Source organism: Palaemon carinicauda, chromosome 13 (assembly GCF_036898095.1).
Source record: "Palaemon carinicauda isolate YSFRI2023 chromosome 13, ASM3689809v2, whole genome shotgun sequence".
Taxonomy (NCBI): Eukaryota; Metazoa; Arthropoda; class Malacostraca; order Decapoda; family Palaemonidae; genus Palaemon; species Palaemon carinicauda.
The window spans coordinates 135,732,651-135,750,150 of NC_090737.1; the positions used below are offsets into that span (position 1 = coordinate 135,732,651).

General features: G+C 35.6%; 1 protein-coding gene across 4 annotated transcripts in view; it reads left to right on the top strand.

The window, feature by feature from the left end:
• Sans (SAM_USH1G_HARP domain-containing protein Sans) overlaps positions 1-17,500 on the top strand; it is a 202,394-nt gene that overhangs the window by 27,335 nt on the left and 157,559 nt on the right. For 3 of the 4 annotated variants that reach the window (XM_068385912.1, XM_068385914.1, XM_068385911.1), the window contains exon 1: positions 13,472-13,617. The exons of the other annotated variant lie outside the window; for it this stretch is intronic. In XM_068385912.1, the coding sequence (XP_068242013.1) occupies positions 13,598-13,617 (20 nt within the window). In that variant the 5' untranslated portion in view covers positions 13,472-13,597. Of the gene's footprint in view, positions 1-13,471; positions 13,618-17,500 lie in introns of those variants that run through there. 4 annotated transcript variants of the gene reach the window in all.

The window sequence follows — 17,500 nt, forward strand, 5'->3', positions numbered from 1 at the left end:
CACAGTTTGTATAACATACGGGAAAGAAAGTGTATTTACAATATTTAGAATTTTCTATTTAGCACCCAAACCTCTTTAAAGAGATATTGGTCTTGATGTTTAAAAGCAAAACTAAATGCCAATTCTGTTGTGGTATTTTGATGTTCTTTGGAATAGTATCACAAATAATATAAAACATTATACAACTAAGCGACCAATATGTAGTATAGAATAGTCGGCTTGCAATTCCTTATATTGCAAATCATGATATTTATCTGAATTAATACGGCATATTGTCTGTACACAAGCTCGTTCATTGTAGAACGCCTTGCATATAGCAGGACACGGGGTCTTGCACAGGGACACCCCGTAAAACCATATGACTCCTATAGATACGGATGGAAGTTAAGTCTGAATTGTATATGTATTGAGTTTTTCTAAATTTATTGATTGTTTTATGCGAATAGTAACTTATGGCGGAATTTAGGTGTGGCATGGAAATAAGGAGACCAGAACGGAAGTAAAACAGGCGATTTAACGATAAGCATATTCTCCTATACGGTGACTGACTATAGTTATGTTACCAATCTAGGATTGGTCCAGGCAATTAATTTTGTATCCTGGCATGGATTTGTTTAGCTTACTCTGGATTTGCTATTTTCCTTTGGTAAGTTAAAATGAATCAAATTAGACCTAATTGTTATCAAAATTTGGACATTCCAACATTGTCTTTCATTAGACCTATCTTGCTATGCTATTCAAATTACAATTTAGAGCAAGCCGATTTTATTTTCCTGTTAGGAAAGGTTTGTGTAAGAATAATAAGAACAGTTAGCTAGCTAACATTGTAAAGAATAGTTGGGAAAGTTAACTATACTATTAGTAAGAGTAATGCCAAGCGTGGTATAGCCACAATTTTATTTATATAAAGGTACATTTTCCTTGTTATAGTCTATAAAGTTAACATAGTGCAATATTTTTTTTTATATATATATTTCTTTTACATTTTGTTCTCTGGTATTCTTGGCTACTGGCGTAGTATTTTTTTATCCAAAGGTTGATCCTTTTGGGTTTTGCAAAATAGGAGTTAGTAAGTTTTTTTTAGTTCTTCTGTATATTAATGTTGTTTCTTGCATATATATATATATATATATATATATGTATATATATATATATATATATATACATATATATATATATATATATATATACATCTGATAGAGGAAATAGCGGGTTTGAGTCCGAATTACTTGTGGGTTCCTTTTATTATTATTATTATTATTATTATTATTATTATTATTATTATTATTAGCCAAGCTACAACCCTAGTTGGAAAAGCAAGATGCTATAAGCCCAAGGGCTCCAATAGGGAAAAATATCCAGGTGAGGAAAGGAAATAAGGAAATAAATAAATGATGAGAACAAGTTAACAATAAATCATTTTAAAACAGTAACAACGTTAAAACAGATATATCCTATATAAACTATTAACAACGTCAAAACAGATATGTCCTATATAAACTATTAACGCCAAAAACAGATATGTCATATATAAACGATAAAAAAGACTTATGCCAGCCTGGTCATATGAACTGTATGAGAAGTAATGAACAATTAAAATAAAATATTTTAAGAACAGTAACAGCAATAAAACAAGATCTTTTATTATAAACTATAAAAGGACATATAATAATAGCCTTTTAAACGAGTAAGATATTTGCTGCAACTTTGAACTTTTGAAGTTCTACCAATTTAACTACCCGATTAGGAAGATCATTCCACAACTTGGTCACAGCTGAAATAAAACTTCCAGAATACTGTGTAGTATTGAGCCTCATGATGAAGAAGGCCTGACTATTAGAATTAACGTCCCTGGCTGGTGAACGCCAGACTGGGGTTCGAGTCCCTCTCAAACTTGTTAGTTCCTTTGGTCGCTGCAACCTCGCCATCCTTGTGAAGTAAGGATGGAGTATTTTGGGGAGCCTATAGGTCTATCTACTGAGTCATCAGCAGCCATTTCCTGGCCCTCCTTGGTCCTAGCTTGAGTGGAGAGGGGGTTTGGGCGCTGATCATATGTATATATGGTCAGTCTTTTGTCCTACTCGAATGGGCAATGCCACTGTCACTTGCCCCTGCCATTCATGAGTGGCCTTTAAACCTTTAAACGGACACTGCCACCTTTGAAATGCTCAAGCGTTCAATATCTATTCTAAAACATGTGTCAAGCCCTGAATTAGTCATAACTTATTTATACTCAGAGGTAATCTCTTTTGTTTACCCATCACAGCTCTTCCTAGAGCCTTTTGGCATTCACGATGCATATCTATATTTACACGAGTTTTGTTTATTTACAAGTGTCAGCTGGTTTGTGAGCTAGTCTCATGCGTCAGGGTAAAGCCGCAAGAAGGACACTTTAGACCTAATCTACGTGACGTCACTTTTTTTGGAAGAGGGTAACCGGGTAGGAATACGTTAACCGTTCCATAAGAACACTTAACTTCCTATATGTCTTCGGTTTAATCTCTCTCTCCCTCTCTCTCTCTCTCTCTCTCTCTCTCTCTCTCTCTCTCTCTCCTTGATGATCAATTATGATTGAATATTCGGTGAAAAATCATGGTTTGAAAAATTGCAAATTTAGTACAGACCTAACAAATCACATATATATGGATATTTTCAAAATAACCGTCATGCCTATATTATTGACTCTCTCTCTCTCTCTCTCTCTCTCTCTCTCTCTCTCTCTCTCTCTGATGATCAGATCATACATATAAGAATCTTTTCAACATAGCCTTTATGCCAAGGTTATGGAGGAAAGCTCTCTCTCTCTCTCTCTCTCTCTCTCTCTCTCTCTCTCTCTCTCTCTGATGATCAGATCATACATAGAAGAATCTTTTCAACATAGCCTTTATGCCAAGGTTATGGAGGAAAGCTCTCTCCCTCTCTCTCTCTCTCTCTCTCTCTCTCTCTCTCTCTCTCTCTCTCTCTGATGATCAGATCATACATAGAAGAATCTTTTCAACATAGCCTTTATGCCAAGGTTATGGAGGAAAGCTCTCTCTCTCTCTCTCTCTCTCTCTCTCTCTCTCTCAAATACATTTTTTTATCGTGATCAAGCCCAAAAGAAAAGAAAGGAAACCTTTCTCACGTGATTGATTGGTCTTCAATGCTGACGCCATAGGTCTAGATCCTGATGAGGGTGTGGGGGAGGACACTAACTCGAGCAAGTGAAAAGCGTTGGTACACCCACGGACAGTTCTTCATTATTATAGTAGGACTCAGGACCCAGGGGATCCTGGTAGGACTCAAGACCTACAGAAAGGTAGGTAGGTAGGTAATAGAACGATCTGCAAACCTTTAGAAATCAATAAATAAAATGTGTTTTTATTAATTTACATTATATTTTAGTAAATTAATTAAATAAAATGTGTATTTCAAAGCATTTTTCTATATACCCTTTACAAAATATATAAAAGGGTACAAAAGGGTACAGAACCTAACAAACCCACCTAACCTAACCTAGTAGTTCCCAGGTTACAACCCCTAGCCGGGGGCAAGCCCCCGGACCCCCGTCCCAGGTCACAAACCTTCCCAGGTCACAACCCCTAGCCAAGGTTCTACCTGCAAATATATCATTATTATTATTATTATTATTATTATTATTATTATTATTATTATTATTATTATTATTATTAGTAATAATAATAATAATAATAATAATAATAATAATATTATTATTAGCCGAGCTACAACCCCAGTTGGAAAAGCAAGATGCTAGTAATAATAATAATAATAATAATAATAATAATAATAATAATATTATTATTATTAGCCGAGCTACAACCCCAGTTGGAAAAGCAAGATGCTATAAGCCCAAGGGCTCCAATGGGGAAAAATAGCCCAGTGAGGAAGGGAAATAAGGAAATAAATAAATGATGAGAACAAGTTAACATTAAATCATTCTAGAACAGTAACAACGTCAAAACAGATATGTCCTATATAAACTATTAACAACGTCAAAAACAGATATGTCATATATAAACTATAAAAAGACTCATGTCAGTCTGGTCAACATAAAAAATCTTGCTCCAACTTTGAACTTTTGAAGTTCTACTGATTCAACCACCCGATTAGGAAGATCATTCCTAAAAACATAAAAATAACGTATTTTAATAAAAACACATATTATTTATCGATTTCTAAGGGTTTGCAGTGATACTGTAGGGGATTTTGGTCATTTTCAAGGGGATTCCAGTAATTCGAGGCCCCGCAGGACTGCAGGCCACGGTTCTTGCCTATCTTCCTCTTGTTTTTGTTTTTTTTAATAGAAAACGTTTATTTCAGTGTTGTTGCTGTTCTTAAAATATTTAATTTTCTCTTTGTTTCCTTTCCTCACTGAGCTATTTTCCCTATTGGAGCCCCTGGGCTCGTAGCATCCTGCTTTTCCAATTAGGGTTGTAGTTAGACAAGTAATAATAATAATGATAATGATAATAATAATACATACATATATACATACATACATACATACATATACCAAGGCACTTCCCCCAATTTTATTTTTTCTTTGTTTCCTTTCCTCACTGTGCTATTTTCGCTGTTGGAGCCCCTGGGCTTATAGCGTCCTGCTTTTCCAACTAGGATTGTAGCTTAGCAAGTAATAATAATAATGATAATAATAATAATACATACATACATACATACATACATACAATATACCAAGGCACTTCCCCCAATTTTATTTTTTCTTTGTTTCCTTTCCTCACTGTACTATTTTCGCTGCCGGAGCGACTGGGCTTATAGCGTCCTGCTTTTCCAACTAGGGCTGTAGCTTAGCAAGTAATAATAATAATAATAATAATAATAATAATAATAATAATAATAATAATAATAATAATAATAATAATAATAATGAAAGGCAGACAGTATATAAAGAAAGAGTCTATCTGTAGGTCTTTGTAGGACCCATGACCCACTTAAATGGGTCCTGGTAGGACCAGAATGGAGTGGCAGTCCATAAGCGCTTGGACCCACCAGGATTAGTAGACCCACAATGGGACCCACAAGGTATCAAGGAGGTTTATCGGGTTAAAGTCGTACTGTTTTGACCATTTAGTTCCAGGAAAGACAAATTATTGGCGTATTAAACACTAGGAAAGTCGTTCTCTGGTAGGACACCGATAATCCCAATAATCCTGGGTTTTCTTTCAGTTGTCACAGTAGGCTGAGTTTACGCGCGGCCATCAGTGACCAACGGCTTACGGGAATCTCATTAGAAAGGGTTGCGGCAGGGACTTATACCCGTAATCTAATTACATGTTTAATTTGTTTGTGTATTCAAGATCGCTTTCGTAAAATCTATTTATATTCTTTCATTAGCCCCACACACTCACCACACACACACACACAATACGCACACGCACACAAGATGGCTTTAGACTGGAAACTTAGTTAAAGTAGGTACTGTGCTTGGGTAGGGCAGAAACTATCGGAGGATTAATACCTTTCCTCCAAGGGTATGGATATCTCTCTTTGTTAATAATTCTCTCTCTCTCTCTCTCTCTCTCTCTCTCTCTCTCTCTCTCTCTCATATACACCAATGGTGTGGACTTCTTAATTACCTTTACCCAAAGTCCAACCGAAGCCCTTGTTTCTTTTCTGTTAATCCCATATCCTGTTTCCTAAATTCAAACTCATCTGGAATTATTGACAACTTAGGAGTCTTATTGTTCTGTATAAATACGATATCATTGTACATTTGTCTTTTTCCTTTCTTGGCTTAATACATACACACACATATCATATCATACACACATATACCAAGGCACTTCCCCCAATTTTGGGGGGTAGCCGACATCAAACAAATGAAACAGAAAAGGGGACCTTTCTTCTCTACGTTCCTCCCAGCCTGACAAGGGACTCAACATTATTTACCACAGATAAAACTTCATAATGCTGAATCCTCTACTGCTGCTGACTCCGCGGTCTTCCAAGGCGCCAGAGGAAGCAGCAGGGCCTACCGGAACTGCGTCACAATCGCTCGCCATTCATTCCTATTTCTAGCAAGCTCTCTTGCCTCTCTCACATCTATCCTCCTATCACCCAGAGCTTCCTTCACACCATCCATCCACCCAAACCTTGGCCTTCCTCTTGTACTTCTCCCATCAACTCTTGCATTCATCACCTTCTTTAGCAGACAGCCATTTTTCATTCTTTAAACATGGCCAAACCACCTCAACACATTCATATCCACTCTAGCTGCTAACTCATTTGTTACACCCGTTCTCACCCTCACTACTTTGTTCCTAACCCTATCTACTCGAGACACACCAGCCATACTCCTTAGACATTTCATCTTAAACGCATTCAATTTCTGTCTCTCCGTCACTTTCATTCCCCACAACTCCGATCCATACATCACAGTTGGTACAATCCCTTTCTCATACAGAACTCTCTTTACATTCGTGCCCAACCCTCTAGTTTTTACAACTCACTTAACTGCCCCTAACACTTTGCATCCTTCGTTCACTCTTTGACATACATCTGCTTCCACTCCACCATTTGCTGCAACAACAGACCCCAAGTACTGATCTACCTCCTTAAATAACTCTCCCTTCACCATGACATTCAACCTCGCACCACCCTCCCTTATCGTACATCTCATAACCATACTCTTACCCACATTAACTCTCAACTTCCTTCTCTCACACACCCTTCCAAATTCTGTCACTAGTCGGCCAAGCTTCTCTTCTGTGTCTGCAACCAGTACGGTATCATCCGCAAACAACAACTGATTTACCTCCCATTCATGGTCATTATCGTCTACCAATATCAATCCTCGTCCCAGCACTGGAGCATTCACCTCTCTCCCCACTCTATCAACATACAAGTTAAACAACCACAGCGACATCACACATCCCTGTCTCAGCCCCACTCTCATCGGAAACCAATCGCTCACTTCATTTCCTATCCTAACACATGCTTTACTACCCTTGTAGAAACTTTTCACTGCTTGCAACAGCCTTCCACCAACTCCATATAACCTCATCACATTCCACATTGCTTCCCTATCAACTCTATCATACGCTCTCTCCAGATCCATAAACGCAACATACACCTCCTTACCTTTTGCTAAATATTTCCCGCATATCTGCCTAACTGTAAAAATCTGATTCATACAACCCCTACCTCTTCTAAAACCACCCTGTACTTCTAAGATTGCATTCTCTGTTTTATCCTTAATCAGTACTCTACCATACACTTTTCCCACCACACTCAACAAACTAATACCCCTGGAATTACAACACTCATGCGTATCTCCCTTACCCTTACATAGTGGTACAATACATGCGCAAACCCAATCTACTGGTACCATTGACAACACAAAACACATATTGAACAATCTCACCAACCATTCAAGTACAGTCACACCCCATTCCTTCAACATCTCAGCTCTCATACCATCCATACCAGATGCTTTTCCTACTCTCGTTTCATCTAGTGCTCTCCTCACTTCCTCTATCGTAATCTCTCTCTCATTCTCATCTCCCATCACTGGCACCTCAACACCTGGAACAGCAATTATATCTGCCTCCCTATTATTCTCAACATTCAGTAAACTTTCAAAATATTCCGCCCACATATACAGTATATGTATACATATATACTGTATATATGCATATATATATATATATATATATATATATATATATATATACATACATATATATATATATATATATATATATATATATATATATATATATATATATATATATATATATATATATTATATATATATATATATATATATATATATATATATGCATATATATATGCATATATATACAATTATCTCCTAGAAACAAATTAATTACATGCTTAAAAGTATGGAAGGTTGGAAGGTTGTTGGTGGAAGGTTGTTGCAAGCAGTGAAAAGTTTCTACAAAGGTAGTAAAGCATGTGTTAGAATAGGAAATGAAGTGAGCGATTGGTTTCCGGTGAGAGTGGGGCTGAGGCAGGGATGTGTGATGTCGCCGTGGCTGTTTAACTTGTATGTTGATGGAGTGGTGAGAGAGGTGAATGCTCGAGTGCTTGGACGGGGATTAAAACTGGTAGGCGAGAATGATAATGAATGGGAGGTAAATCAGTTGTTGTTTGCGGATGATACTGTACTGGTAGCAGACACAGAAGAGAAGCTTGACCGACTAGTGACAGAATTTGGAAGGGTGTGTGAGAGAAGGAAGTTGAGAGTTAATGTGGGTAAGAGTAAGGTTATGAGATGTACGAGAAGGGAAGGTGGTGCAAGGTTGAATGTCATGTTGAATGGAGAGTTACTTGAGGAGGTGGCTCAGTTTAAGTACTTGGGGTCTGTTGTTGCAGCAAATGGTGGAGTGGAAGCAGATGTACGTCAGCGAGTGAATGAAGGTTGCAAAGTGTTGGGGTCAGTTAAGGGAGTAGTAAAAAATAGAGGGTTGGGCATGAATGTAAAGAGAGTTCTATATGAGAAAGTGATTGTACCAGCTGTGATGTATGGATCAGAGTTATGGGGAATGAAAGTGATGGAGGGACAGAGACTGAATGTGTTTGAGATGAAGTGTCTGAGGAGTATGGCTGGTGTATCTCGAGTAGATAGGGTTAGGAACGAAGTGGTGAGGGTGAGAACGGGTGTAAGAAATGAGTTAGCGGCTAGAGTGGATATGAATGTGTTGAGGTGGTTTGGCCATGTTGAGAGAATGGAAAATGGCTGTCTGCTAAAGAAGGTGATGAATGCAAGAGTTGATGGGAGAAGTACAAGAGGAAGGCCAAGGTTTGGGTGGATGGATTGTGTGAAGAAAGCTCTGGGTGATAGTAGGATAGATGTGAGAGAGGCAAGAGAGCGTGCTAGAAATAGGAATGAATGGCGAGCGATTGTGACGCAGTTCTGGTAGGCCCTGCTGCTTCCTCCGGTGCCTTAGATGACCGCGGAGGTAGCAGCAGTAGGGGATTCAGCATTATAAAGCTTCATCTGTGGTGGATAATGTGGGAGGGTGGACTGTGGCACCCTAGCAGTACCAGCTGAACTCGGCTGAGTCCCTGGTTAGGCTGGAGGAACGTAGAGAGTAGAGGTCCCCTTTTTTGTTTTGTTTCTTGTTGATGTCGGCTACCCCCCAAAATTGGGGGAAGTGCCTTTGGTATATGTATGTTAAAAGTATGTAGGCTATATATTCTACATCACAACCAAATAATCAGTCCATAATCTGAACTATAGGCCTAACTGTATTAGGCTAAGACTAAACTTCAGGAACCCTAACACCACAAAACCAGTAGAGTGATTGCAATTTAAAATATTAAAGCTATGGTAAAATGTCATAATAACATACTTCTTGTACTTACAAGAAAGAATATATTGTCTTTGGGATATCTCATTATTTGGAAATTGTTATTTTCGATTGTTTGCCGAGGAATTTTCAGGATTCAGTACGCTAGTTTGATAAGGCATATTACTAAGATATAATTTTTGAGGGGGTAAATTAAGTTTGATAGTAATATAAAACAATAAAAAGGTGTTCGTTTAGATTTTAAAACAACACCGAAGTGTAAGGACCTACGAAACTTTTACTTTATAGTCCCCAATTAAATCCCAAAGAGGAACGTTTTCTATCATACTATTTGACTAAAAGAAACCACTTTCTATATTTCATCCCCGACTATTGTAATTTCTTTGATTTGCATTTCTCCACTGCCTCTTAGTTTTTCATACATTCAATATATGTTCAGAGTACGAAACGTTGTTACAGAATACGTATTTATATCCTACGTTATCTTTGTTTATTATAATCACTATTATATTCCGTGAATTATTAGAAACTTATGTGCACAGGAGCTATCCTGTTTGTAAAACTTGTAGTATGTCTATGGGAGGTAGGCTACATGTCAAAAATATATTTCAAACTCTGCTAAAAGGATGACCATGGGCAGTGCCATGGCTTATAGAAATATCATTATTATAGTGGATTATGAAGTTTGAAGGGAATTAAATATATCATATTTTTTTCGCAGAAAACAGTGTTTAAGGAAAGGATATGTCAAAATCCTTTTAATTTTTTGAAAAATTCTATTAAAAACAATAGGTATAGAAAGTCATTGACAAAAAAATCCTTTGGTGAATAAAATAATATCTGATCAACCATTTGAAATAGTGATAATAATAAAAGGACCTGGATATTTATTTTAATATTGTTACTATTCCTAAAATGTTCTATTTTTCCTTATTTCCTTATTTCCTTTCCTCACTGGGCTATTTTCCCTGTTGGGGCCCCTGGGCTTATAGCATCCTGCTTTTCCAACTAGGGTTGTAGCTTAGCATTTAATAATAATAATAATAATAATAATAATAATATTATTACTATTATTACAAGCTCTGAGTTACAACCCTACTTGGAAAAGCAGGATGATATAATCCCAAAGACTCCAACAGGCAAAAATAGCCCCGTGAGGAAAGGAAATAAATAAACTGCAAGAGAAATAGAAAAAATCTTTTGGTGAATAATAATGTCTGATCAACAATTTGAAGTAGTGATAATAATAAAAGGACATGGATATCATCATTACTATTATTTCAAGCTAAGATACAACCCTTGGAAAAGCAGGATGTTATAAGCCTAAGAGCTCCAACAGGGAAAAAGTAGTCCAGTGAGGAAAGGAAACGAAAAACTGCTAGAGGAATAATGAAAAATTAAGATGAAATATCTTAAGAACAACAACATTATCAAAATAGACCTTTCAGATATAAACTATAAAAAATCAAATAAAACAAGAGGAAGAGAAATATGATAGAACAGTGTGCCTGATTGTACCCTCAAGCAAGAGAACTCTACCCCCAAGACAATGGAAGACGATGGTATAGAGGCTATGGTACTACCCAAGACTAGAGAACAGTGGTTTGATTTTGGAGTGTCCTTCTCCTAGAAGAGCTGCTTACCATAGCTAAAGAGTTTCTTCTACCCTTACCAAGAGTAAAGTGACCTCCAAACAATTACAGCATAGAAGTATTGTTTGGGAATTTCAGTGTTGTCAGATGTACGAGGACAGAGGAAAATGTGGATAGAACAGGTCAGACTATATGGTGTATGTGTAGTCAAAGAAAAAAATGAGTCGTTGCCAGAGAGAGAGAGAGAGAGAGAGAGAGAGAGAGAGAGAGAGAGAGAGATCCAATGTAGTAGTGTCTGGCCAGTCAAAGCCCCCAATAACTTTCTTGTGGTAGTATCTCAATGGGTGGCTGATGCCATGGCCAACCTACTACATATAAAGGTAGAGTTGAAAATGTATGAGGATATTACTGACTGTATATTTGCAGTCTGAAATTACCTTAAAATAATATAGATAGGCCTACATGCAGTTAAAACCACGAAAAACTATGGAGTTATAGTTGATGAAGAGCTATTTATAACAAATCAAATTTCAAACGGAGAAATACGAACACTTCTACATAGGATATATGATATTCATGAAGAAATACCTAATTTTTATACATTGAAAAAAGAACAAAAAGGTGAATTAAAAATCATAACACATGACTCAAAACATAACATAGGATGCTTTTAGCATAGGCCTACGATCAACCCGTTTAAATTGGCATTATTATTTCCTCTGATGTAATGATAGAATTAAGCAGCTTATATTCTAATTATATACATAAAGGAAACTCATAGGTCTAAAGATTCCTTATGAATGATAGAGGTAAGGAACAGGATAATGCTATTTTTCTCTGTTGGAGCCCTTGGGCTTATAGCATCCTGCTGTTCCAGCTAGGGTTGTAGCTTAGATGATAATAATAATAATAATAATAATAATAATAATAATAATAATAATAATAATAATAATAATAATAATAATAATAATAATAATAATAATAACAGACTGATTTTTATAGTTTACATAGGTGATATTTATTTTAATGTTACTCTTCTTAAGATATTTTAATTTGTCCTTGTTTCCTTTCCTCTCTGTTGGAGGCCCTGGGCTCATAACATCCTGCTTTTCCAACTAGGGTTGTGCTTAGCAAATAATAATAATAATAATAATAATAATAATAATAATAATAATAATAATAATAACAATAATAATAATAATAATAACAACATAATTAGGCCTTGGGATAAAATATCCAGAAAAATACTTTGAAATCTTAAGAAAACATTGAAAGAGCTATTTTGCGCTTCTTTTTAGACTTTATGAAGTGGGTGCACTCTATAAATATAAAATAACTAATGAGAGAGAGAGAGAGAGAGAGAGAGAGAGAGAGAGAGAGAGAGAGAGAGAGAGAGAGAGTAATGATAAAGGGGACACATATTGGTTTTACTTTACGAACCAATGTCTATCTATACAATATAATACCTTTTCCACGACCAGGTTCGTTCGATGGGATCAGAGCAGTAGAAATTAATCTAATTGTTATTTTTGTGAAATTCGAATGCTCAGAAATGGATTTACGCCCATAAACCTAAAACTTTTTGGAGATTAAAAATAATAATTAATCTCTGGAACTGGATTAGAAATGAACCGTTTTGTAAACATTGCAACTGGTGTGTCCAGGAACAGCTTGTATTAACAAATTCTGTATTCTTGTCTTTTGATCTTATATCAATGGCTTTTATACAACGTTATTGAAATGCGATGACAATTTTTCATTCTAGATTGTTATCAACAAGAACAAAAATTCATTATGAAATCGTTACAATCTTAAACTGGCCTCTAAAGATGGCAACATTTCTAAAAGACACGGATGACATTTGAGCTCATCACGTCGATCTTAGGCGAGCACTGCAATTAATATTATTGATTAATGCTTATTTAACGAAAATTAACGACATTCGTAATGCCACCCACGAAATAATATATAAAAAAGAACATTTAACAGAGCGCGTAACGAGATATGCGTAATTGAAAAACTGGTAACTGCCCTCTTCTGGAAGTTCAGCGTTCACGCAGTGTTGCCAGATATAGGGATTTATCCCTAGATTTGGGAATTTTGGATGTCTGATGGGGATATTTTGTACAAATTTCTGAGGAAACAAAGATGAGTAAACCTTTATATTGTTGCAATTAGTATGCTTGCACTTATATTATTATTATTATTATTATTATTATTATTATTATTATTATTATTATTATTATTAAATGCTACGCTACAACCCTGGTTGGAAAAGCAGGCTGCTATTAGCCCAGAGGCCCCAACAGGGAAAATAGCCCAGTGAGGAAAGGAAGCAAGGAAAAATAAAATATTTATAGAATAGTAACAACATTAAAATAAATATATCCTATATAAACTATAAATAACTTAGTAATTAAGTATAGTGAGTAATTTCTATACTAGCAAAGCCTACAGGATGAGAAGAAAGTATATTTGTGGAAATGGGGATTTTTGGGTTGTTTTGGGGATTTTTTAACATGAGTTCTGGGGATTTTTAGGCTAACCCATTACCTATCTGACAAGTAGACAACACTGGGCCGTTCAGTCTGAAATTGGATAGAGTGACGTGTGGTTGTGCTCAAGTTGCTTCCCGAGGGTGTTTGCCATTTTTCCGAAAAGCCCGAGGACCTTTGACGTAGTCACGTGGACTTAAAATATCCTTTAGATATGTCGGATAGATTTCATAGGTGAGTTATATTGGTGAAAAACATTTTATCCTTTGGAAATATGAGGGGGTAGTTAATATTAAAGATAACGTTTCTTATCAGTTTGTCACCAAAGTTACTTATGCTACCAATGTTTTTATTTACTAAATAGAAATAAATATTGCTGAATGCTTTCAGTATTGATATTCATGCAACATTTTGTAGGATCTCAAACTCTTGCAAAACTATGCCTAAGGATGAGAATAAAAAAAGTAGATTTTCACATAACTTTGTGTCAAATTGTCTTAAATATTTACAAGTTATGAAAATAGAATAAATATATTTTCATGCCTTGTGTATCTATACAAGATCATTATTATTATTTTAGGTGTACTACGCTTTTTAAATTTGATTTTCTTTGGTCAATAATAATAGGCCTAGCTGTGGTTATGCTGATTTGTAAGATGATTACTCTTATTTTTAGCAGATGCTTGTTTTATTCATCTGGTAAATATTAACACGAGTGTAATATTGAAATGTATTTATTATTACATTTATTGGTTGTTTTGTGTAATACTAAATGGCGTTATTTGATTATTAAACACCTGTTATTTAAAAACTCTCTCTCTCTCTCTCTCTCTCTCTCTCTCTCTCTCTCTCTCTCTCTCTCTCTCGTTAGTTTCTTTGGTCGCCGCAATCTCACCATCCTGGTGTGCCAAGGATTGCTGGATTGGGGAAGCCTATAGGTCTATCTGCTGAGTCACCAGCAGCCATTGTCTGGCCCTCTTTGGTCCTAGCTTGGGTGGAGAGGGGGCTTGAGCTCTGATCATATATATATATATATATATATATATATATATATATATATATATATATATATATATATATAGATATATAATCAATATCTAGGGGATTGTCCTGCTCGATAGGGCTATTTCACTGTCCCTTGCCTCTGCCATTCATGAGTGGCCTTTAAACCTTTAAATCATATGTTTACTGCTAATTTAATTGCATCACATAAAGACGGATTATTATTATTATTATTATTATTATTATTATTATCATTAGCTAAGCTACAACCCTAGTTAGAAAAGCAAGATGCTGTAAGCCCAAAAGCTCCAACAGGGCAAAATAGCCCAGTGAGGAAAGGAAATGAGGTAACAAATAAACAATATAAGAAGTAATGAAGAACTAAAATAAGATATTTTATTTCAAGTATTAGTTATGCAAAACATCAGGAAAAAAAATTAAAGACAGATATTAAATTTATTCTTTTCTGAAATGATTGTCTATCGGCCGGTTCTTGAAATCTCCCTTGACAACGGAGAGTATTTTTTTTTTCTCTCTTTTTCGTTTCTGAGTCCACTTATTGTTTATCATAGCGGGATCCGTGATCATAATTCCTTGCTTCGGAATTGATTATTATTATTATTATTATTATTATTATTATTATTATTATTATTATTATTATTATTATTACAGTATAAAAGTATAGATGTTTATACTGTATTTTTGCTGAATAAAAATATCAGTGTGCATAATATAAACTGGTTAAGTTGATATTCATAAGCCTCTACGCAAAAGTCTCTCTCTCTCTCTCTCTCTCTCTCTCTCTCTCAAGTTGTTATTTATAAGCCTCTACTCAAAAGTCTCTCTCTCTCTCTCTCTCTCTCTCTCTCAAGTTGTTATTTATAAGCCTCTATGCAAGTCTCTCTCTCTCTCTCTCTCTCTCTCTCTCTCTATATATATATATATATATATGTGTGTGTGTGTGTGTACACAGTATATAGTGTTATTTCTTCAGTTTCTCCTACATATTACAACCTATTTACCATTACATTTACATTGCAGTCAAGGCAAACGCCTAGGCCGATTTCACGTTTCAGAGGCAGGCAGGTAGATCCGTCACACACACACACACACACACACACACACACACACACGAAGCGTGATCAACGGTTACCGTCTACCGTCCAAAGGCTTGATGCTAACTCTATAAGTTATTTTCTTCCTCACGCCTGAACTCCTACTTCCTATCTTTTCTCTCGTGGGTTCGTATGTGATTGTATTTCTCTTTGGTTATATTAAAGACTTATTTCACTGTTTTTTTCAGTTGTATGATCTGGCGTGTGTAGAATTTATTAATGTTATTAATAGTGGTATTACAAGTCTCGCGTCGTGTTCACGATATAACAAATCTGGTTTTGATCTATTGTTATTTAGTCTCATTGTTATTATTATTATTATTATTATTATTATTATTATTATTATTATTATTATTATTATTATTATTATTATTATTATTCTCAATATAACAAATCTGGTTTTGATCTATTGTTATTTAGTCTCATTATTATTATTATTATTATTATTATTATTATTATTATTATTATTATTATTATTACTTGCTAAGCTACAACCATAGTTGGAAAAGCAGGATGCCATAAGCCCAGGGGCTCCAACAATGTAAATAGCCCAGTGAGGAAAGGAAACAAAGAAAAAATAAAAATTTTAAGAATAGTAACATCCAAATAAATATCTCCTATATAAACTATAAAAACTTTAATAAAACAAGAGGAAGAGAAATAAGATGGAATAGTGTGCCCGAGTGTACCTTCAAGCAAGAGAACTCTAACCCAAGACAGTGAAAGACTATGGTACAGAGGCTATGACATTACCATCACAGTACTTTTCTTATCTTCTATCTCTCTCTTCTTCGTAATTCTACCTTTTCATTGCCCTTTTCTTTTCCCCATTTATCGCTGCATCTCATTTCAACCCTCTTCGAAGAGCCGTTTATTTTAAGCGCTCACGAAATAGGACTTTAAACAGGTGTGGACTTTCAAAACGCACCTGGACTCAGGATTCGCACGTTTGCATGAAGCTATAATCGTATTTAGGGGTTTTTTTTTCTCCCAATTTGTGTTTTGTAAGCTACATTGTTATGATAATTGAATGTACGAGATATTAAGTTTTTAGAATTCAATTTATATTAGTTTATTCTAAATGCGTTGTATTTAGGTATGTATTAACTAGCTGCTCATTTTTTATTTTTTTTATTTTGGGTCTGCGCATTATACTTACGCAGGTGTATGCGACCTGTGAAAATGACGTCTAAATATTTAGATATGCACACACGCACGCACATATTCCACCCTTCTCACCCCCTCCCCCTTTCCTAACTACATCACGCTAGTTTAGGAAATTTTTGGGGAGAATTTGGTTGCAGTTCAGCAATATATATATATATATATATATATATATATATATATATATATATATATATATATATATATATATATATATATATATATATATATATATATATATATCCAGGAGCTTTCTATTTATTTTATAGGGAGGATTACAATATATATTAGAAATCACACTAACTTTATATACACATCGTAATGTTATTCACGAGCTGCTGATATGAATAACGGAACATTATCATCAAACAGTATCGTTAGGAAGCGAGCAAACCAACGCCCGCTTAGGCTATGTTGTAACGGTAACTTAGTAAAAGCAAGTGTTGTCATGTGTAAACCGCATTTGTTTTTAACCTAATACCAATCATTGCAATTACTACTAATACGCTAAACAATCTTAATAATTTGATATCTAGCGAACTCCTAAATCCTTATACCGAGTACTGACACGAGCCAATGTTGCTGAGCTCACCTGGTCAGACATCTACCACCCTCACAATGACTCCCCCCCCCCCCCCCCCCCGTTTCCTTCCGTTATCCCCTGATACTCTATTTACTCTCTGCTGCTTCGGAGGAAGCCCTTTATCCAGTTGGGGAAGTAGGGTGGGGACCTGGGGAAGGGTGATGGGGACTTCCGTTGTTTTCTAGTTGGGGTAGGGAAGGGCCGGAGGAAAAGGATATAGGAAAGGTGGGCTTTAGAGCGTCTCGGGGGTCTG